The sequence below is a fragment of the Capricornis sumatraensis genome, chromosome 15, assembly GCF_032405125.1.
Source record: "Capricornis sumatraensis isolate serow.1 chromosome 15, serow.2, whole genome shotgun sequence".
Taxonomy (NCBI): Eukaryota; Metazoa; Chordata; class Mammalia; order Artiodactyla; family Bovidae; genus Capricornis; species Capricornis sumatraensis.
In genome coordinates this window covers 34,443,736-34,466,785 of record NC_091083.1, presented here as the reverse complement: position 1 = coordinate 34,466,785, position 23,050 = coordinate 34,443,736, and the positions used below count along the sequence as shown (strand labels likewise).

At 39.7% G+C, this 23,050-nt stretch overlaps 1 protein-coding gene across 1 annotated transcript in view; it reads left to right on the top strand.

Moving 5' to 3' along the window:
• Positions 1–23,050, top strand: part of CUBN (cubilin) — a 272,488-nt gene that overhangs the window by 186,629 nt on the left and 62,809 nt on the right. Inside the window, exons 42-54 of the mRNA XM_068987509.1 lie at positions 537–727; positions 883–1,066; positions 2,993–3,167; positions 4,762–4,940; positions 6,369–6,578; positions 7,469–7,609; positions 9,548–9,729; positions 16,417–16,588; positions 17,674–17,880; positions 18,384–18,533; positions 19,604–19,725; positions 20,291–20,516; positions 22,115–22,302. Coding sequence (XP_068843610.1) covers positions 537–727; positions 883–1,066; positions 2,993–3,167; positions 4,762–4,940; positions 6,369–6,578; positions 7,469–7,609; positions 9,548–9,729; positions 16,417–16,588; positions 17,674–17,880; positions 18,384–18,533; positions 19,604–19,725; positions 20,291–20,516; positions 22,115–22,302 — 2,327 coding nt within the window. The remainder of the gene's footprint in view (positions 1–536; positions 728–882; positions 1,067–2,992; positions 3,168–4,761; positions 4,941–6,368; positions 6,579–7,468; positions 7,610–9,547; positions 9,730–16,416; positions 16,589–17,673; positions 17,881–18,383; positions 18,534–19,603; positions 19,726–20,290; positions 20,517–22,114; positions 22,303–23,050) is intronic.

Here is a 23,050-nt window from a genome sequence, read left to right as displayed (position 1 = left end):
ACTGCTGCATTTTAACTGGTGGTGTGAGCCCTCTGCACTCACTCACTGATGCTCCAGTGGGTCCCTGATAGCTGGCAAATGACTGACTTCGCTTAGGATGTCGCGCTCCCATTTCTGTCAGATCTCTGCTCAGATATAACTACAGTTATGTGGCCTTCTCTAACTGCTCCAGACAATATAATTCCATTTTCCCACTCCCAGTTCATCCTTGTAAAATTATCACCACCTCACGTATTACATATGTGTGTGCTGTAAGTCTGACTTGTCTATAAAGGAAGCTTCATGAAAGTTAAGGGATTTGTCTCTACTGCTGACTTCTACATCCCTATCTTACTACCAAAAGCACAGTGAGGACCCAGGAGCATGTGCTCCATCTGTACTTGTTGTGCTCATTGTTTCCAACATTTTGATCCCAAGTGAGTTTCAAAGCACATTTCTATTGCCTACACTTTGAAAATTCTCAAGACAAACAGAAAAAGCATCAAAATCCAGTTGCGAGTGTTATCTAAATGCAATCTTTGTTTCTTCTTGGCAAGGTTGTGGTGGATACTTGCATGCAGACCGGGGGATTATCACATCACCCAGGTACCCTGAGACCTACGCAGCCAATCTCAACTGCTCTTGGCATGTCCAGGTCCAGAGTGGCCTGACCATTGCTGTCCACTTTGAACAGCCCTTCCAGATTCCAAACAGAGACTCCTCTTGCAACCAGGGGGATTACTTGGTGGTAGGTCTTTTTTGCTGCTTTTTCTAATTACTTTTTCTACACACTTCATAACAAAATGATGATATTTTTTCTTTTGGGCTGTAAGTTGATAAAACCCGTATACCTTGTCTTCATCAGTATGAAGGTAATTGTGCAATTTTAATTTGTCTTTCCAGCTCAAAAATGGACCTGATCTTTCTTCTCCACCCTTGGGTCCCCATGGAGGAAATGGTCGTTTTTGTGGCAGTCACCCTTCGTCCACTCTGTTCACTTCAGATAATCAAATGTTTGTTCAGTTTATTTCTGATAATAGTAATGAAGGGCAAGGATTTAAGATCACATATGAGGCAAAGAGTTTGGGTAAGTATTTTCACTGAGAATTTTGTTTATACTTCCCTGAAGTTGCTTGGTCTTCCTTGTTTAGATAGATTTGAGGAAAAAATATGTAGGTTTTTTTTTTCTGAACTAAGAATAATGATGTTATTAAGAATAACTACCTATTATCAAGCACTTACTTTGTGTTGGATACATTGCTACCTCATCATGACTACATCTTTTCGTTGTTCCCATTCTCTAGATAAGATGAGGCTTAGATTATGTAAGAAAATGAATGAACTTCTACATGAGTATAAGTTGATCTGATCTTAGTGATCCCTGAAATTCCCTATACTTTTCCATTATAAAATGTCTAATTATAAGTTATATTTGGTTACAGAAACCTTGTAAGAATGATAATTACATTGTTTTGTAATCATTTGTATGCTTCTTTTTAGATGAATGTATAATCCTTTGATTCTATTATTACCCATCTAATTATATAGTACAGTAATGATCTGACTTAATTACACTTGATTGTAATTGTATTTAATTCTGCTGTAATGATTTTATTTTTGTGACATTTACTTTAGATAACATTTAATTTAATAAATAAGTAAACAAGCTTCAAAAAAAAAAAGAGGGAACAGTGTCAGTAGAGAGTGAGCCTTTGGTCCCTTAAAATGAGATAATTCTAATTTCAGTTTAATCCTATGACCTCAGTCTCAGATTCCTGGATATATTTCAAAATATATATTCATCTAAATGAAGCCATATGTTTTATGGCACATTCTCTAAAATATGAGAATTTAAAGCATCAGCATAATTTCCTCCTTTAAGGAAATGGGGAGAGGAGAGGAAATAAATATCCACCAGCTGACATAGAAAATCATCTCATCCCTCCAGCAAGTTCCATGACCACCAGGAACATCCTTTCCTCTCTTCCCAGCACACATAACTCTGGTGCTTGGAGGGAGCCTTTAACAACACAGCTTTGTAACACCAGCAGCACCACCTTCTAGGCAGTGAGTTTCTTTTCCCTCGCTGTCTCCACGCTCAGCTTTGCTGCTGAGTTGTGAATGGTCAGGATTTCACATGGTCCTGAGACTTTACAGAGTCCTAGTGCCTCGTGTTTAGTAAGTAGACCCAGAACTCTGCTTTTCCATCTTTACCCAGATAGACTCAGTCTTGAATTATATTTCCAAAGTCAGTATTTAGTGGCAATTCATATACATTAAGGGTCTATTTGCAAACACTATAATTCTATCATTGTTTTGTGGGTCCTCTCTTCATGAAAGAATGGTATCACCACTTCCCCATCTTTCTGCCTTAATATTAGACTTAAAAGTCTTTTAAGTCTTTTAAGATTTCAAAACTGGTTACAATATGATCACTCTTGTTGATATCAATTTTCTGATTCAAGCATCTCCCCCAATGATAGTCAGCTCTACTTCCCCCTGTCTTTCCACCACACCTACTTCTTTGCCACTCTTGTTTCTCAGCTTTTAACACATGTTATTCAGTGAACAACTTTTGGAATCAAATTAGCCTCATTCTACACCATCATCCTCCAAGAACATCCTTCTATATGTTCAATGAGATTTCTGTGTCCCTGTGCTTGATGCTTTCTTTGTCACTGGATTAATTGATATTTTAATTTATTAATTGAACGTTTACAAAGGGTTTCGCACTTTGCAAACCACCAAACCACTGCATAATTGATTGGCTTTAAGAAGGAGTGAAAGTTCTGCTGAGAATATATGGTTTAGCAAATTAAAAAATGACACATGTGGTAGCTCTCTTGATAGCAAATTCCTAATGTATTTGCTTAAAAAGAAAAGGAGGATAATTTTAGATGAAAGGAAATTGAGATTGGAAGTACAGATAAAGAGACTTTTAAAAATGAAGGTGGCCATTGCCTGCATCCTCTTTCTCCAGACTGTAGACTGATTTCCCTGTATTTCCTGACAGCCTGTGGGGGCAACATTTACATCCATAATGCTGATTCTACTGGATACGTAACCTCCCCCAACCACCCTGACCATTATCCCCAGCACGCTGACTGCATTTGGCTTATAGCTGCTCCTCCCGGGAAACTCATACGACTGCAGTTTGAAGGCCAGTTCAGTATCGAAGTAACACCCAAGTAGGTCGCCTCTGTTTAATTTTCCTGCTGTCCAGAGTTGGTATTTATTTTCAGCTGTCACATTTAAGAACAGTTTCCTACTGCTTTTTTGTCTTTTCTAAAAGTTTTTATGGAAATGTAGTTCATTTACAATATTGTGTTAGTTTCAGATTTGTAGCAAAGTGATTCAGTTATATATATATATTATTTACATTCTCTTTCATGATAGGTTATTATGTGATATTGAAAATAGTTCCTTAAGCTATATAGTAGGTCCTGGTCCATCTGCTTTTCTCAGCAGCATTTACTGCTAAGGAAATCTAGGGATGGGGAAGAGAAATGTTAACACCTCAAGCTGAAAACCTTGCTTGCCAGTCACCCTCCCATCAGCTGAGCAGATGATGTAAACACATACCATCCCTCCTGACCCTGTGCACATCCTCCAAGAGACTCGGAGGACGGCTGTCTGAGATTTATGTCATCTTTTCTTCCTCCCACAGGAAAAATAGAGTGTCTCTGGTAGACAAGTATTTATTTGCCCAGCCTCACACTCAGTGTCATAAATGATAAAATGCCTCTTTAACAAATGGAAATTTGTGACACCAGGGGTCACCAGGGTTAGAAACAGGATTGGAAATAAGGACAGTCCAATTTCCCAATCTCTGTTTAATAAGAATCATTAAAGATTACAAACCAGAGAGTTTATGTCCTGCTATGTTGAACACAAAGAGATTGAAAAAAGGTCTGTATTTTTCTCTTAGTTTAACAAAAGCATGTATACACTTGTATATATGAGTGCAAAGCTTAGGTACGAGAGATTTTGTTTACCAGTTCTGGACTCTTGATATAATGCCACTGTCCCCTCACTGAGCATTAATTGGCTGGTTGACTTTCTCAAGAAAGATTGGGTAAATACCTGTCCTTTTTTATGGACACAGAATTCTGGCTGAGATTCTCCATAAGCTCCATTTACAGAGCTGTCAACAGAGTTCATCTTTGTCTCATGAAATGTGTCATAACAACATGTGAAACAAAATAGTTGGGTTCTGAAACTCCTAGGGGTTGATTTTGGAGCTTCTCTGCTGGCTCAGTGGTAAAGAATCTGCCTGCGAATGCAGGAGAGGCAGGTTCAATCCCTGGGTTGGCAAGATCCCCTGGAGAAGGAAATGGCAACCCACTCTAGTATTTTTGCCTGGGAAACCCCATGGACAGAGAAGCCTGGCCAGGGTACAGTCCATGGAGTCACAGAGTTGAACATGACTGAGTGACTAAACAAATACATGTACAACAAGGGGTTGATTTGAGAATGACTTTTACATTTCTAAGACTAACAGAATGTGGAAGGTGAGTAAATATTCTTCAGTGTGGTAAATATAAAACCTGTCTTTCTGAGCTCCTAACTGGAGTGTGTTATGTCTCAGAAAAATATTATACAGCATTTTGAAGTGACACACCACTTCTATAGACTCTATTGTGGTGTCTATGCTATGATGTGTACCTGGTGCTACAGAAATAATGATTTCATTATGCCCTTGGAGAAAGTGAAGTCTTTATTATCAAAATATGTCAAGGCCATTGACTTTACAAATTTAACAGAATCTTCTTTCCACTTTAGCTGTACGTCCAATTACCTTGAGTTGCGAGATGGAGCTGATTCAAACGCACCGATACTTTCCAAGTTTTGTGGGACATCTCTGCCCATCAGTCAGTTGTCCTCAGGAGAGGTGATGTATTTGAGATTCCGGTCTGACAACAGCCCCACTCATGTGGGATTCAAAGCCAAGTATTCTATAGGTAATGCCATTTCTCTATTCAATAAGAAAGTAGTGACAGAATGATTGCATTAAAACTTTTTTAAAAATCCTGCCATTTTTAAAGAAGTCTATCTGCCTAATTTTAACAGTTATTTTAATGATATAAGTAAGGAATGTGAATGTTTAAAACCACAAAGTCATTTATCAATTTTAATTTTTACTTTAATTTCCATCTTAAAACACTTTCTTTGTATACTTGAATATTTTTATTTTTCTCCTAATTTTTATATATTCAGTTAAATTCTAGTTTCTTCCTCTTGTCATAAAATATGTGTAATGTCACTTTAGATAGTAAAACTGTTTAGCAATCAGATGGCTAGTTTTTAGAACCATGACTTTGACCTCCTCAACATTAATGGATAATCCGAGATGTTTTTCCCCTAAATCTCTAGCACCAAGTCATTCACTCAGTGTTTCAATTTCTTTCCTTTAAAATATAAATAATAAACATACATTCTGAAGATGCATTACAAGATGGTCACAGTTACATAGAATTTAGTATCTAATAGGTCTGAACACAAACCAAACATATTTGATACACTCAAAACTCGAAAAGCCTAGTCGTAACAATATTTAATCTATACCATATGTCTTTTATAGCCTGAGGAAAATTGTATATAATTCAGTCTGTCACATCCAGCTGATAAGAAATAATAGGATAGCAATTTTCAAGGCCCTGAGGTACCCATCACTGCAGTAGCAAATTTATCTGATAAACTAGAAATCACAGGCATAACTAATCAACCACAGCATGATTTCTAGTTGAACTTAAACTCAGTCTACAGAATCACCAACCCAGGTTGCTGCTGCTGCTGCTGCTAAGTCGCTTCAGTCATGTCCGACTCTGTGAGACCCCATAGATGGCAGCCCACCAGGCTCCTCTGTCCTTGGGATTTTCCAGGACTAGAGTGGGTTGCCATTTCCTTCTCCAATGCATGTAAGTGAAAAGTGAAAGTGAAGTCACTCAGTCATGTCCAACTCTTAGCGACTCCATGGACTGCAGCCCATCAGGCTCCTCTGTCCATGGGATTTTCCAGGCAAGAGTACTGGAGTGGGGTGCCGTTGCCTTCTCCAGGCTGCTAGGCAGCTCTTATCAATCTATCAGTTAGTTCTGGAAAGAAACCTGATTGCAATTAGCAGCTCTTATACAGTGTCCTGAGAGAATTCATGAGACATCACAGGATATGCCATTCAGCAGTCTTTCCATCTTCCCTTTCCCATTATTAGATTGGACTTGTGGTATCATTTCTCTGTACATCAATAGCAGATTTCATATAAGGGAAGCACATACTAAACATTTCCACCATTTTTTAAAACTTCAGTTTATATTCACTTGGCACCGAAAAGCTTTTCAAGGTGCTGGCTAAATTTCCAGTAACCGTAATAGCATATTGCTCTTTTTTTGCAGCCCCCTGTGGGGGAGCAGTGACAGGGCAAAGCGGTGTCATCGAGAGCAACGGATACCCAACACAGCCATACACAGATGACTTATTCTGTGAGTGGCGTCTCCGGGGACCCTTGGGACACTATCTCACCATCCACTTTGAAGACTTTAACCTTCAGAATTCATCTGGCTGTGAAAGAGACTTTGTGGAAATCTGGGAAAACCATACATCTGGTCAGTGAAATATGTCTACTGTCTTTTGGGAGGTGTCTGTTTTCACCTGTTACTCATTCAGCCTCTGAAATACCCTCATTTCCAAGAAAGGCAGGAGTTTGTTTCTTACAGAAACAAAGAAGTGCAGATCAGTTAGCTGTGGACTGTTCAGCGTTTCTCTCCCTCATTTCTTACCCAAGAAACAGTGGTGTCCAAAGCCCAGGGGTCATTGTAGAGCTTATCCTGGGACCACACTGAGAGAGCACTGTGGAAAGGCACCCTCTTCCAGGGGAGCCTCCAGGGCCACAGCTAGATATTTGAGGGGCATCCTGTAAGGGAAGGAGAGGAAAGGAGAATATACTGGGACCTCCCTGGCGGTCCTGTGTTTAAGAATTCACCTTGCAATGCAGAGGACACGAGTTTGATCCCTGGTCAGGAATTTAAGATCCCACATGCCACGGAGCAGCTAAACCTGTATGCCACAACTACTGTGCCTACACATTATGGAGTGGAACTAGAGAAGCCTGTGTGCCATAATGAAGACCGAGCACAGCCAAAAAAATTTTTTTTAATTTTAAAAAAGGGTGGTACACTGTGGAAATAGTATGAGATGGATGCTTCCCGCTCTGTCTCCTTGGACCATTTCACAACCAACTGAGCCAACCTTCCTCATTGTGCTGATGCTCTTGGTTCTACCTGGTTGCTGTTTTTGTCACTCATCTTCATATATTTGAATATATCAATTTGTATTCATGTTTGACCTACTTCTCTTGCCAGAGCTCACCATTTCTTCCTGGGCAGGGTCTTATCTATTATTATTTTCTTTGGGAATGCCAAGTATCTCAAGTAGAGGTTAAGTGGAATCAACCCACTGGACTTACACATGCTTCATTCTTATTTCACTCTCACAGGTACATTATTGGGCAGATACTGTGGAAGCAGCATTCCCAACAGCATAGACACTTCCAGCAATGTTGCTTTGGTCAGGTTTGTCACGGACGGCTCTCTCTCTGCCTCAGGATTCAGAATACGGTTTGACTCCAGCTTGGAAGGTAAGTTTGTTGATTCATTTAAAAAATACACACACACACGTATATATATCATGGTCAGTTCAGTTCAGTCGCTCAGTCGTGTCTGACTCTTTGCGACCCCATGAATCGCAGCATGCCAGGCTTCCCTCTCCACCACCATCTCCCAGAGTTCACTCAGACTCATGTCCATCGAGTCGGTGATGCCATCCAGCCATCTCATCCTCTGTCGTCCCCTTTTCCTCCTACCCCCAGTCCCTCCCAGCATCAGAGTCTTTTCCAATGAGTCAACTCTTCACATGAGGTGGCCAAAATACTGGAGTTTCAGCTTTTGCATCATTCCTTCCAAAAAACACCCAGGGCTGATCGCCTTTAGAATGGACTGGTTGGATCTTCTTGCCGTCCAAAGGACTCTCAAGAGTCTTCTCCAACACCACAGTTCAAAAGCATCAATTCTTCGGTGCTCAGCTTTCTTCACAGTCCAACTCTCACATCCATACATGACCACTGGAAAAAGCATAGGCTTGACTAGACAGACCTTTGTTGGCAAAGTAACGTCTCTGCTTTTCAATATGCTATCTAGGTTGGTCATTACTTTTCTTCCAAGGAGTAAGTGTTTTTTAATTTCATGGCTGCAGTCACCATCTGCAGTGATTTTGGAGCCCCAAAAAATAAAGTCTGCCACTGTTTCCACTGTTTCCCATCTATTTCCCATGAAGTGATGGGACCAGATGCCATGATCTTCATTTACTAATATGTGTTATAGTAATACATATTATTGGATTGGCAAAAAAAATTCATTTGTTTTTCCCATAGCAGCTTACAGAAAAACACAATTGAACTTTTTGGACAACCCATTATTTATATATTTATAAATATATATCGATACATATATACATGTATGTAAATATATGTATCAATACATATATACATATATATAAATCTATGTATCGATATATATTTAGTGATGCATATATATTGATACATATATATAAATAATGGGTTGGCCAAAAAGTTCATTTGTGTTTTTCTGTAAGCTGTTATGGGAAAAATAAATGAATTTTTTTTTTGCCAATCCAATAATATGTATTACTATAATACATATTAATATATTTCTGAGCAGCTATACTGAATAGACACTCTACTTAGGCATTGGTGTTAAAAAAGCTGGACAAGACACCGTGGCCCCTGTCTCCTTGGACCTCAGTAGTCTAGCAGGAGGTAGACAGTAATCAGATGGTCATACCAATAAATGAAGTGTCACAAATGCAATCCATACTACAAAGCAAAGGACCTAATGCTGAGAGGGTGCGAGGAGGCGAGAGCCTTCACCACGTCTCATCTGAAGAAGGCCAGTCCCTTATTGCTCCAGTCATTTAGGATTTGTGTTCCAAACTCCCTGACAAGCTCAGGTGAAATAAAGACCTTGTCATGAAAAAACTGGATGATCATTTGAGCCTTTTGCTTTCAGACTCTGACGGTTACTACACTTACTGATCTCTCATAGTTCTTCGGTCATGATGACAAACAGCTGCCAGTGCACTATCAATATGACCCATGGAAAGAAAGTGAAAGTGTTAGTCGCTCAGTCGTGTCCAACTCTTTGTGACCCCATGGACTGTAGCCCGCTAGGCTCCTCTGTCCATGGAATTCTCCAGGCAAGAATACTGGAGTGGATTGCCATTCCCTTCTCCAGGGGATCTTCCTGACCCAGGGATAGAACCCAGGTCTCCTGCACTGCAGGCGGATTCTTTACCAGCTGAGCTACCAGGGAAGACCTATGATCCATGAAAGCAGAGATTAAGTATTAAATATCAGAAAGAGTCCTTGCATACTTACAATGATAAATAAGAGCAATAATTTTGTCCAGTGGGGCAATAAAAAAAAATGCTTTACTTTTGAGAACGTTCCTTATAGGATCAAATTGGAAGTTTTCTTGTTTATGTTTTGTTTTCCCTTCAGCGTGTGGTGGGGCTCTCCAGGGCCCCTCTGGAACATTCACTTCTCCCAACTACCAGAACCCTAACCCTCATGGCTGGATGTGTGAGTGGAGAATCACCGTGCAGGAAGGGAGGAGGGTCATCCTCACCTTTGACAGCCTGAGGCTGGAAGCCCATCCATTCTGCAGCAGTGAGCATGTGACAGTAAGTGTCCTCTGCAGCCAAGGGTATTATAGTCCATTGTTTAAGGAGCTTATTGACCCGTAAATCACAGTCAGAAAACTAGGTCAGGAATATTCCCCTGCGTGCAACTGTATCTCACACAAATTCTGAGTGTTTTAGATAAAACAAAGTCACAGTAAATGTTGGCCAAAATATTTGTAAAAGCTGTTTTAGGAGACAGTTATCTCAGCCTATGTCAGGGTCATGGGCAGGATACATTTTAAAGCAAATGATCATTATATATGGAAAATCATTTCCATTACATATGGAAAACAGAAAAGTTAAGCCTTCGGGTAGCAAATAACTAACTGGGACTAGAGTGACAGAACAAGCCACTGCCAAAAGTTTTAAGCAGATGGGTGAAAGTGAAAGTGAAGTTGCTCAGTCGTGTCCGACTCTTCGTGACCCCATGGACTGCAGCCTACCAGGCTCCTCTGTCCATGGGATTTTCCGGGCAAGAGTACTGGAGTGGGGTGCCATCGCCTTCTCCAAAGCAAATGGGTGATCCTGCCTAATTATTGTTTGCTGGCAGATGTCTGGAGGTTGCCAAGCCCAGCTTTGAGATTAAGAAAGCAAATGAAACCCCTGAGTGTGAACTGTGAAGTGACACATAGATGTATATATACTACATTGACTATGGATGAATATTAGTCTGTTTCTCCAGCCAGCTTCCCCTTTCTCCAGTCCTTGTTATCTCACTAAATAACTGATCCAGACTTGTGGCTGCTCAGGTCCAAAGCTTTGATGTCTGTTTTGAAGTCCTTTCTCTCTCACCTTATACTGCATCCATAAACAAGTCTTGTTCACTGTATGTTTATAAGAAATCGAGAAACTAACCACTTCTCCTTACATTCACAACCATCACCATCACTACTCATTCAGATTTATTTCAGTAACTTCCAACTGGTCTCTCTACATCCACCCTTGTCTCTCTGCATCTCAACACAGCAGCCCATGTGATGAGTTTAAACCTAAATCAGGCCACGTTGCTTTCCTTGAAAATCGTCTAATGACCTTTTATCTCACTTGGAGGGAAATCTGAAATCTTCACAATGCCCCAACTGACCGTGCATTATCTGCTTCCCCTTCCTTCTCTTATCCATGTTCTTAATTCAAATTCCCCTCCTCTCCAGCCACCCTGGCCTCCTTTCTGTTCTTTGATTTGGGCTACCATGTCCGTTTAACCACTTCCCATGTACTATTGCCTCTGCCTGGAATGCTCCTTCTCGCTCATTCACGCCCTTAGTCCATTCAGCGTCTGCTCAGATGACTAGATCTGAGAAGCCTTCCCTAAGCACCTTCATTAAATAGACCCCGCCGCACTCTGGCCTGGCCCTTGTCTTGCATTACTGGTTTCACAATACTTCACAACAGCTCATAGTCCATGTATTTATTTGTTTGTATATTGTCTGCTGCCCAGACTAGAACGTAAGCGCCGCTCACAGGGACGTGCCCTTAGCTTCGTTCCCTGATAAATCCCCAATGCCTCACTCATAACAAACACAGTGATTGTTCAATCAATCAATAGTTAAAGGACTGTCACTTTCCTTTTTAAAAATAAGCCACCTTTGTTTTCATTTCATTGTTTCCTGCCGAATAGTGAATTTCAAAAATATGAAACATCGCTGTATGTTACTGTTTGTATTGCCCTAAAATAATCATATTCAAACTTCAGATTTTGCTTCTTAGATCTAATATCTGAAGGACCAAAATGTTGTCTTCTGTCAAATATTGAGAATTATGGAGCCCAGTGTGTTTTCTCTTATTTGAAAGCAAGGAAATTTTGGACCAAGCTTGCTTATTTTTGAAGGAACATTTTTCCTCTTGTTGAAGGAATAATACAGAAACAAGAATGAAGTAGAAAAAAATTTAACCACTCCCACTATACCTTATTTTGAAGCATTTTCTTATGTATTTAGGTGACAGAAAGTCATTTCTATACTAATTTTCATCAATTTTTTCTCAACATAAATGCAATGAATGCTATTGAATCATTTTTGTAGAGCTGAGAAAATAAAAAACATAAAAATACTTGGAATCCCACACAATCATTACTAAAATTTTAAGGTTTATGCTAGAAGTCTTTTTTCCATTGAGATCATATTGAAACATAATCATTAGAAATCTTACCAGCAAAGTACTCACATGCCCTATAGGAAAGATAATAAGAAAAGTCATAGTTTCAAAGCTCAAATAATAAAATAAAATTTACAGCATCAAGCACAAATTCTGAATCATGTCCTGCTTGTCATTTCCCCATCTCTGAATAATAAATGCCAAAGGTACCCTTTTCTACTCATTCAGCTACATCTTTTGATATTTATGTCATTATTTCAAAATAATATTCCTATGCTGCTACTTCTTTTTTTTTTTGTCTTAGACATTATCCACATCCAACTGTGGAAGATGAGGATTTAACTGTCTTCAAAAACCACCCCAGGATCACCACAAATGTACATGGGGGTACTCGCAATTCAGTTACTGCCCCAACTACCTCCCCAAATACTCCTGTCACCGATTTTGCCTAAATTGTTACTCGGGGTTTACATTAATATGACTATGAAAACGTCACTCCCATTTAAATGAAGTATTGTGCTCTGGTACCATTTGCTTTTGATTTTCCAAATAATAATTGTGTCCTGTTTTATACTTTCATGGTTTTGTGTGTGTGTGTGTTGTTTTCTATGTTCAGTTCAGTTCAGTTGCTCAGTTGTGTCTGACTCTTTGTGACCCCATGGACTGCAGCATGCCAGGCCTCCCTGTCCATCACCAACTCCCGGAGCTTACTCAAACTCATGTCCATCACGTCGGTGATGCCATCCAACCACCTCATCTTCTGTCGTCCCCTTCTCCTCCCACCTTCAATCTTTCCCAGCATTAGGATCTTTTCCAATGAGTTGGTTCTTTGCATCAAGTGGCCAAAGTATTGGAGTTTCAGCTTCAGCATCAGTTCTTCCAATGAATATTCAGGACTGATTTCCTTTATTATGGACTGTTTGGCTCTCCTTGCAGTCCAAGGGACTCTCAAGCATCTTCTCCAACACCACAGTTCAAAAGCATCAATTCTTCAGTGCTCAGCTTTCTTTATAGTCCAACTCTCACATCCATACATGGCTACTGAAAAAACCAGAGCTTTGACTAGACGGACCTTTGTAGGCAAAGTAATGTCTCTGCTTTTTAATATGCTGTCTAAGTTGGTCATTGGAGAAGGCAATGGCACCCCACTCCAGTACCCTTGCCTGGAAAATCCCATGGATGGAGGAGCCTGGTAGGCTGCAGTCCATGGGGTTGCGAAGAGTCAGACACGACTGAGCGACTTCACTTTCACTTTCACTTTCATGCATTGGAGAAGGAAATGGCAACCCACTCCAGTGTTCTTGCCTGGAGAATCCCAGGGATGGGGGAGCCTAGTGGGCTGCTGTCTGTGAGGTCATGCAGAGTCGGACACAACTGAAGTGACTTAGCAGCAACAGCTAGGTTGGTCACAACTTTCCTTCCAAGGAGTAAGCGTCTTTTAATTTCATGGCTGCAGTCACCATTTGCAGTGATTTTGGAGCCAAAGAAAATAAAGTCTGCCACTGTTTCCACTGTTTCCTCATCTATTTGCCATGAAGTGATGGGACCGGATGCCATTATCTTAGTTTTCTGAATGTTCAGTGTTAAGCCAACTATTTCACTCTCCTCTTTCACTTTCATCAAAAGGTTCTTTAGTTCCTCTTCACTTTCTGCCCTAAGGGTGGTGTCATCTGCATATCTGAAGTTATTGATATTTCTTCCGCCAATCTTGATTCCAGCTTGTGCTTCATCCAGCCCGGCATTTCGCATGATGTACTCTGGATATAAGTTAAATAAGCAGGGTGGCAATATACAACCTTGACGTACTCCTTTCCAGATTTGGAACCAGTCTGTTGTTCCATGTCCAGTTCTAACTGTTGCTTCTTGACCTGCATACAGATTTCTCAGGAGGCAGGTCAGGTGGTCTAGTATTCCCATATCTTGAAGAATTTTCCACAGTTTGTTGTGATCCACACAGTCAAAGGCTTTTTAGTCACTAATTCTTCCACACATTCCATACTCCAGGTGTATATTCCCACCTTATATGATAAAACACTTTTATCTGTTCCATTCATTTTCCTTAGAAATATCATCCTTGAGCCTTTGCCTATCAGCTGCAAGTCTGATTCCTACTGCCATGCTCAGATTTCCCTTCATCTTCATATTTGCAAGTTTCTTCATCCATCTCATGGACAGGATACCTGGCTTTATGATAATGTGTTTCCTGTTCTTGGTTAATTTCCTCTTTGAGGTAAGGCATAGCCTCTTGTGGTTCTCTAAGGACACAGGCATGGGTGACAACGTTTTTGAGTACATGTATATCTGCAATTATCTTTATTCTATCCTTGTTCTTTTGACTGTATTATGTATGTCAAATATATTAATCATAATTTTGAAACTCTTTATTGCTTTTTTTGGGAGTCAGTCTTCTTCAAGTCCCTCTTTCCTATTATATTGGTCTCTGACTTTTACGTTGATTGCTTGCCTAAATGTCTACTGACCCTTGACTCTTCATTCCTATTTAAGTATTAAGTGCTAAAAGGTGATGGGAAGATCTCTCTGTGTGATTGGAGCCATCAACTTCTGGGCTTCATGGCCCTGGGATGTAGGGGGTGCTGGAGGGGTGGGAAGGGGGTTTCTGACCATTAAATCAGGGGAAACCACAAATGTCATATTACAGGTCTTTCCCACCTCTCACCCCTGAGGTTAAAGCATCAAATAATCACTTTCAGAATAGATTTCTGAATCTTTAATACAATGTCCACATTCCTTTCTTTGAAATACATTTTTATGAGTTCCATGCTTGTATTGTTTCCTCTTCATTCTGCTCCAAACAACAGGATGTGGCTTATCTTCTGTTTATCCTTTATTTGCTTGAGAACTTGACTGAAAGAAAGGAAGCGCCAAAGGAAGGAAGGAGTAGGAACTCTTCCTGAGATCTACAGGTTTCTCAAGGGTGGCTTTGAGCAAGCCACTTCCAGACCGATACCTCATGCAGTGACCTAAGCATACCATTCCTCCAGACTGGCTGCCTGTCTCACGCTGTGCCTGGATGGAGAAGTGGGAAAGCCACACCATCCTATGTGCAGAACAGTGAGCCGAATGCCCCATTGTATTCCTGCTTTTAGCGCATTTTATGTCCTGAATGTCACATACCTACTTCTTACCCCACTGTTTTCCAAGAGTTTCAGTTTCTCAGTTCAAAGAGGAGTAGAGGAGGAATGTGGAAACAGCCGTCTTGTTCCTCCTAAAAGCGGGAGTTTGCATGATAAATGATGCCTCACAATTCTTAGTCATGGTGATTTTACACTCAGGGCAGATGCTGGGGAAGAGACAAAGGCCATTGATCATAGTTTTGCACATACTATCCTTGTAGTTGCAAATAATACCTTTTGATTCTGGCAATGTGTTGCCCATTCCTGTTTTTAGAATTATTGAAATACTTCTCTCCTGTTTCCTATGCATTGTTTCATGGTTTGGAATCGGAGGCATAATTTGTATCCCAATTTTATTATTACTGGCTCTTTAAACTGAGGCAAGTGGCATTATCTTTCTGAATTCTGGTGTGTTAACCTGGAAAACAGGGGTAATATAGTATGTCTGAGAGGTTAGTTTGCTAGTTTGATGAGGTAATCCAAGGGGTTATTAGTAGAGTCTGGCATGCTGTTTGTGCTCAATACATGATAAGAAATTTTGAGTCCATTCTTACAAGCTGGAAGACACTTTAAACCAGAAGCCCCCAAAGAGCTACATTTGATGATCAATCACAGTAGACAGAAAAGCATACAGCTTTTGTATGGAATACAGTATCCACCTCCATAGCTCTTAATGTCATATCCAGCCTCATTATTCCTAATTGCAAGCCATTCCAATCCTTTTTAAAAGCAGAACTGTCACTCACTCTTTCATTTACTGTTTAGTTACTTCTAGATCTTTCTTGAGCTATCCTAGATATTTACTTGGTTTTGGACGGAAGTGGAAGAATATTTTGCCAATTATCATTACCATGTGCATAACTGGAGTTTAATATTTTGGAGTCCACAATACTCAAATCCATTTTTGAAAGTTCAAACTTGCAAGAAAGTTGAAGCTTTGAATGCATAAGTAATTAGGAAAGAACTATTATATTGAGATTGATTTTTTAAAATCACTTTTCAAGGCATTTAAAAATATTCGAGTTCTTCTATACTTCAGCTCATCAGAAACTAATGTTTAAACCCTCTTTGCTGATGTCAAAGGTCCTAATACATTGCTAAGAAAAACTGCTCCCCAGTGAACTCTGTGAACTAAGACATAAGCATGTTAGCATAGCTGCTTTACATTTTGAGCACAGTTTCCAGTTGCAAAGAGCACAGCAGTTTTTTGTTTGTCACTATGTGGCAGGAGGGCATGACTGCAATGCTTCCATTTTTGTGCAATGACCCTGAGGGCACAAAATGCGCTGCGGGTGATGCGGTGGCTTGTGACCGTAGGTCAAGTGCCCACATTGTGAAATAATTCATTTTAGCTCAGAGTTTCCTTAGAAGGAAGCATATCTAGGCTGGGAACATAAACTCCTAGGAAATACTCAGTAAGATGGTCTCTGTCTAAAGGTTAAACTGTTTTTCTCAACAGGTATTTAATGGCATTAGAAGTAACTCACCCCAGCTGGAGAAACTGTGCAGGAGCATGAATGGCAGAAATGAGATCGAATCTTCAGGAAATACGATGAAGGTCATTTATTTCACAGATGGGTCCAGGCCATACGGCGGTTTCACTGCCTCCTACACATCCAGTGAAGATGCAGGTAATAGCAGCAGCTATGAATACACCTGTGTCACAGTCTACATGGCAAGTGCCCAGCAGCTGCTGCCAAGCAGAGGAGTCACCTGTGTTCCCCTCAGAGGAACAGGGTTACACCTAGCATCTTCCATGAAAGACAAACATAACCAGCTAGAAAACCCAATCAAAAAGCCCAAAAACAAAAGACCAAAACTTCTAATTTTGGAAAGAAAACTGCTATTGCGAATTAGAAAAGTTTAAAAAAATGCTGTTAGAAGAGCTTCTAGCTGAGTCCCATGCGGTGTCACCATTATAGACAACTGCCAGGCCCACAGCCCTTGGTCAGATCTCTGTCTTGGAAAAGGACAGAGATCCCTTGGAAGGTAGCTTACTCCCAGAGGGTAACTAATGCAGCTGAAGACAGATTGTATTGTTTCTTAGTCATCCATCTATCCAGATACAGACTTCCAGCATACATGAATGTGGGGTTCACATATGATATTTAAAATTAAGCAAGATAATGACCTTTCGACTGTAAATATCCTCCTACTTTCTGGATTGGTGTTATTATCTAAGAACTTTAAACTTTAGAAAGAGTGGAATTGAATTTTTAAAAAAAAAAACCCTTTATTTCATTGATACAAAGAATATTCATTCCCTTTTAAAAGGAGCAAATTCATTGCAATGCCAGTGTTAAATATTATCTGTTTTATTCAATTAAATTCTCAGGTCAAGTGGAGGATTCCTAATCAGAAGCCACCACGGCCACCATTATATTTGGATTTTACTTTAAATGAAATATTAGTGAACAGTGGGCTCATATTAGAAGACACTGACTTAGCCAAACCTCACTCACCTAATCTACACCTTCAGGGAAATAAAGGAAATGCTTATTTCTGTGCATCTTTCTTTCTAAACCCACAGAACAACTTCTGTAGTTGGTGTGATGAGCCAGCCCTTTGCCCACAACCCTGACTTCATCTGGAAAAACAAATCAAAAGCAATAAAAAGACTGCTGTGGTTATTACAGTTATTTTTTCCTGTCACATGTGTATCTTCTCCTATGGCATGAGTCTGACAACTAGTCTTTGTTACCTTCTGTTTCCTCAGTGTGCGGTGGGTCCCTTACAAGTTTCCCCGAAGGAAACTTTACTTCTCCTGGCTATGATGGAGTCAGTAATTATTCAAGAAACCTAAACTGTGAATGGATGCTCAGCAACCCCAAACAGGGCAACTCCTCCATTTACATTCATTTTGAGGACTTTTATCTAGAAACTCACCAAGACTGTCAATCAGATGTCCTTGAGTTCCGAGTAGGTGAGTCCAATCACGGAACACGCTCTCCCATTCATATCTACAACTTTCTCCTTTTGCCTGGAGTCCAGTGACCTCCCACTGAAGGGAGTCAAGGACTGTAATGGATATATGTAAGGTCCAGAAGAACACTGTTCAGACAAAACCATCATTCTGCATGTGTCCAGCTGAGGACAATATCTCCCATAAACGGAATGAGATGGATCAGTGTTGACAGCTAGACCCTAGGTTTTTACGTTTTTTACCAATTGTGTCTCTGTTTAAATATATGCTAAAAAATAATTATGAAAACATGAATTGGAACAAAATGGTGCCTAGGATAAAGAGGTTCCTTTGTATTTGAGACAGAAGGATTTGTGAAATGTCTGCTACTAAATCAGAATTTAAATGTGCATCAGTGAATAGCTTGAAATTTTTTTTTATTATTATTATTTATTCTGATTGAATCTGTTGAATATATTTTTCAAAAGTTATATAAATGACACTCGGTACGTTGTTCTGCTCAGGTAATGCTGATGGGCTTCTGATATGGAGACTTTGTGGATCTTCAAAACCTAGAATGCCATTGGTTATACCTTATCCAGAGGTATGGATACACTTTGTCACCAATGAGCGTGTAGAACATGTTGGATTCCATGCACAGTATTCCTTTACAGGTAAGACTGATGATAAGCTTTCCAACTCTAGTGATAAAACAATACATAGATTTTTAAATGATATTTTCTAGAAAGATCTCACATGTATTTTGTTAGATTTATTTCTAGGTTTATTTGTTGGTTTTGTTGGTACTGTCAATCAGACGTTTTTATTTACGCTTTCTACCCAGTTCTTTTTTTTTCAGACAACTCAAAATAATATTTTAATTGGTATAACAATTAAACAGAAAACTAGCAAGGATATATAAGGCCTCTGAACAACCAACTTAACCTGACATCTACAGAACAATTCCAGCAACAACAGTGGAATACATATTCTTTTCAAGGGCATGCGTAACATTCTCCAGTGCAGACAATATAGCCAGTTTTTATAGGCAAACAGCTGACCGCGGAAAGGAGTGAGATTTCTTATCCACAGTCAACCAGGTTGCCAATTGGTTCTTCTCCATCAGATTGAAAGAAAAGTGTCAGACATCTGGAAGCATTTTTATTTCTGTGGAACATCATACCATACTATGCTTTCAAAATGTATTTTTGTAAATTAGAAAATTTTTTCTAACTTTTTCAACTTTTACACTTTGATAGCTGACTACAGTACATGTGTTTATTGTCAAAGGACAAAATGTTTAGTTATGGTACTGGTCATATTCTTCAAGCCTACATGTGTTTTCATGGGCCAAGTTTTTTCAAGAAAGCCAATGTTCTTTACATTGTCCTGAGTGCATTTATTGTCAGGTGCATTTATTGCATTTATTCTATGCTCATCCAAGTTTTTGCCATTTTTGGTTCATACATCTTCCTTCTCCTTTGTATCAAACTTGAGCCCACCTTCATTATGTGATTCCATTTAATTAACACTATATAAGATTCTGTTTATTTCTAATCTTCCATCTTTTTCCTTTTTCCTTTCAGTTTTACTTTGCTTTCATCTAATTTCATCTATTTATCCATTTATTGCCCTTTTTGAAAAATCATAAAGTACGATGGCTATAAATAGTATTTACTTTGACTTTACAGAATTTTGTGGGTTTTTTCCTATCTTATTGAGAAGTTTACAAATCTAATTTCAGACTGTGGTGGAATACAGATAGGTGACAGTGGAGTGATCTCAAGCCCCAACTATCCAGCTGTGTACGACAGCTTGACCCACTGTTCTTGGCTGTTGGAAGCCCCACAAGGCCACACCATCAATGTGAGTATTGACGAGTGGGTGAAATATCAATACGTCTGAAACTGTGCGACAAAAGTACTGTGTCCTGGTTGGAGGCCGAGTTTTTTTTTTTTTTTTTTAATAAGCAAGTGATTAGAATAGGCTTTAATCCTGCCATCAAATCATTTTCTCCCTAAAATTCTCTGATCGGAGTACATACATTGACATCTAGACATTTACAATTAATGAAGGATGAATTATATTCCATTCTTTTTCAAACACAGGAGAAGCTCTCTGTAGAAGACCATTCTCCATCTGGAATAGAGACGCTTTCATGTTCTTAATATAAGTTGCCATCCCAGCTATGGGGACTGAATATGATCCTAATGACTCCCATTCTGGGAGAAATATTCACTCTCAAAATTTCCAAGAGAAACTTCAGTGAGAAAAAGTAGAGAAGGGCAAGGAGAATGAAATAAAAGATATATAAATACAAAATTATATAAATTAAAATGAAAGGATGAAGAAGGACTTCAGTCTAACTCTACATAGACAGGCTCATTTACAACTCAGAGTGTTTTCTCGTTTCTTCTCTTTTCTCCTGCAGCTGACATTCAGTGATTTTGACATTGAAGCCCATGAGAACTGTGCCTGGGACTCGGTCACTGTGAGGAACGGTGGTTCTCCTGGATCACCCATCATAGGACACTACTGTGGAATTTTAAATCCAGGGACGATCCAGTCAGGTTCCAACCAGCTGGTGGTGATTTTTAATACAGACCATTCGATACAACATGGTGGATTTTATGCTACATGGAGCTCAGAGACTTTAGGTAAAAGAAATACTGTCTGCACTTACTGTCTTTTATCATCAATGTAGTTTTAAAATTTACTAACTAATCCAACAAGTCTATATTTTGTACCTACTCTGTCAGACTCAATTCTAAATTTTTACACTACACATGTCATCTCATGTAACAACCTTCTAAGGAAGACTCACTATTGATCCACATTTTCTCCACCTGCATGGGTGGAAGCAGGATAAATGGGTTGATAATCTGCCCAAGTCGTGTAGCTGATAATCAGAAGACTTGAGATTTGAGTAAAGACAGCAGAGCCCAGAAACTCTGATTTAAATACTTCTACCATGTTGCCTCCGTAGGCAAAAGGCCATGGCACAGCTTGGGAATCACAAGTAGTAGAAAATATGTGCTGGGATCACAAGTAGTTTAAAGTATTTTGAGCTTGGAGGCAGGATGCAGAGTAGTGAGTTGAGGGCAGGAAAAGCAGTCATCCACTTCCTGAAGATCTCCTGGAAAAGGAAATGGCAACCCTCTCCACTATTCTTGCTTGGAGAATCCCGTGGACAGAGGAGCCTGGCGGGCTACAGTCTATGGGGTCACAAGAGTCGGACGCAACTTAGAGACTAAACCACCACCACCACATCCTGAAGAGCCTTGGCTTCTGAATTACTCCTCCGGCAGTGGGAAGCTAGCTGAAGAGTTTTCAGCAGCAAAGTGACAAGACAACATTTGTGATTTAGAATGAATGCTCTGTACAGGGCAAGACATAACAGATCTGATTTCAAAGGATTAATTGTTGTACCTGCAAACTATGAACTTCATGGAAATCCCCAGAAAATGTAAGACTTGCATTGGATACTTTTGTTAGGATCCCATCATAGCCGTGCAATATCACAGAAGACAGTTATTTCTAGAAGAGTCAGGGGGTGATTAGGAAGCTCTTTGTGGAAAAAAGCAAAAGATATAAATAAAACTCTAACTTCATTTTGTTTTAAATTCATATATTTTTCTTTTGTTGTCTCTTAAGAACATATTTTCACATTACAAAATAATTCTAGATTTTTTTCTTTTAATCCCTGTAATGTAATTTTCATCCATTGACATTTCAGTGTGAATGAACCAGATTGCTTAATGAAAAGTTTTCCCCTCCTCAAAATCATTTGCTCCTGTTTAAGTTAGATTAAAATTACATGTTATGTATGTATGTTAGAGTAAAATTGCAAATGAGTATAGACTTGCACTTCATGTGTTAGCGGCAGTAAAAAACAAAGCTTGAGATTGTTGGGCCACAAATATTAATACACCAGAGCCTCAAGGGGAGTAAAAATTATTGCTCTTATTTGATGACAGAGTGGAAGTCTGTTCTCTTTTTGGCATGGATTAATGGGATCAGGTGAGTTCAGTACAGCGGTAACCAAACAGTAACAACTGAAGGTTCCTGTGACTTCGCTGACCTTACATTTGCTGAGAGTCCTTGCTGTGGACCTGCCCCGAGGGTCAGAGACTCATATGTAAGGAGAGATGCACTGAAATCTCATTTAGAAACATGTCTTCTCCAAAAGACTTAGGTTTACCAAAATTGTTACATTCTTCACAAGGTGATGACTATTTCCATGACAATTTTTCAGGCTGTGGTGGAGTACTTCATTCGAACAATGGTACAATCAGATCCCCTCACTGGCCTCAGAATTTTCCCGAGAACAGCAGATGTTCCTGGACAGTCATTACACACCAAAGTAAACACTTGGAGATCAGCTTTGACAACAACTTCCTCATCCCCAGTGGGGATGGACAGTGTCAGAACAGCTTTGTGAAGGTCAGTGTGCTTGTGTATTTAATTGGAGCCAAGCTGGTTTCAGGAACGTAAATGTTTAGACTAGAAATGACTCATTGCTCTCAAAGTAGGAGAAGGACAATTGCACTGCTTGGATTTCTTGAATGAAAAAGTGAGAAACCTCAACCACTGGGAGTTTAAAAAAATGCTTTGTTGCATCTTCTATGTTCTTTCTCTGAGGGCCTGTACACCTTTTAGTGGAAAGAACGCTGGCCTGGACTCCACCTCCTTTGCATTTACCGCGTCCATGTTCCTCTCTGAGCCAATTAAACATTTTGGCTTTAAATCACTCAACTGTAAAATAAAGAGAATAATTCCTACTTCAGTAGGAATGTTCTTAGCATTAGCGGTGATATGATACAATAACATAAATAGTACTCAATACTTGAAATTACTCAATGAGTAGAAGTGGCAGCTCTGGGGAGCCTCGGAGTTGAGCTGCTCGGTATCTTGAAGGTGATGGTGCAGTAAGTCCCCTATGTATGGATGAGTTCCATCTGAAGAGTGTGTTTATAGGTCCAATTTGTTCATTCAGTACAGTTCAGTTCAGTCACTCAGTCATGTCTGACTTCTCACAACCCCATGGACTACAGCACGCCAGGCTTCTCTGTCCATCACCAACTCCTGGAGCTTGCTCAAACTCATGTCCATCGAGTCGGTGATGCCATCCAGTCATCTCATCCTCTGTTGTCCCTTTTCCTCCCGCCTTCATTATTTCCCAGCATCAGGG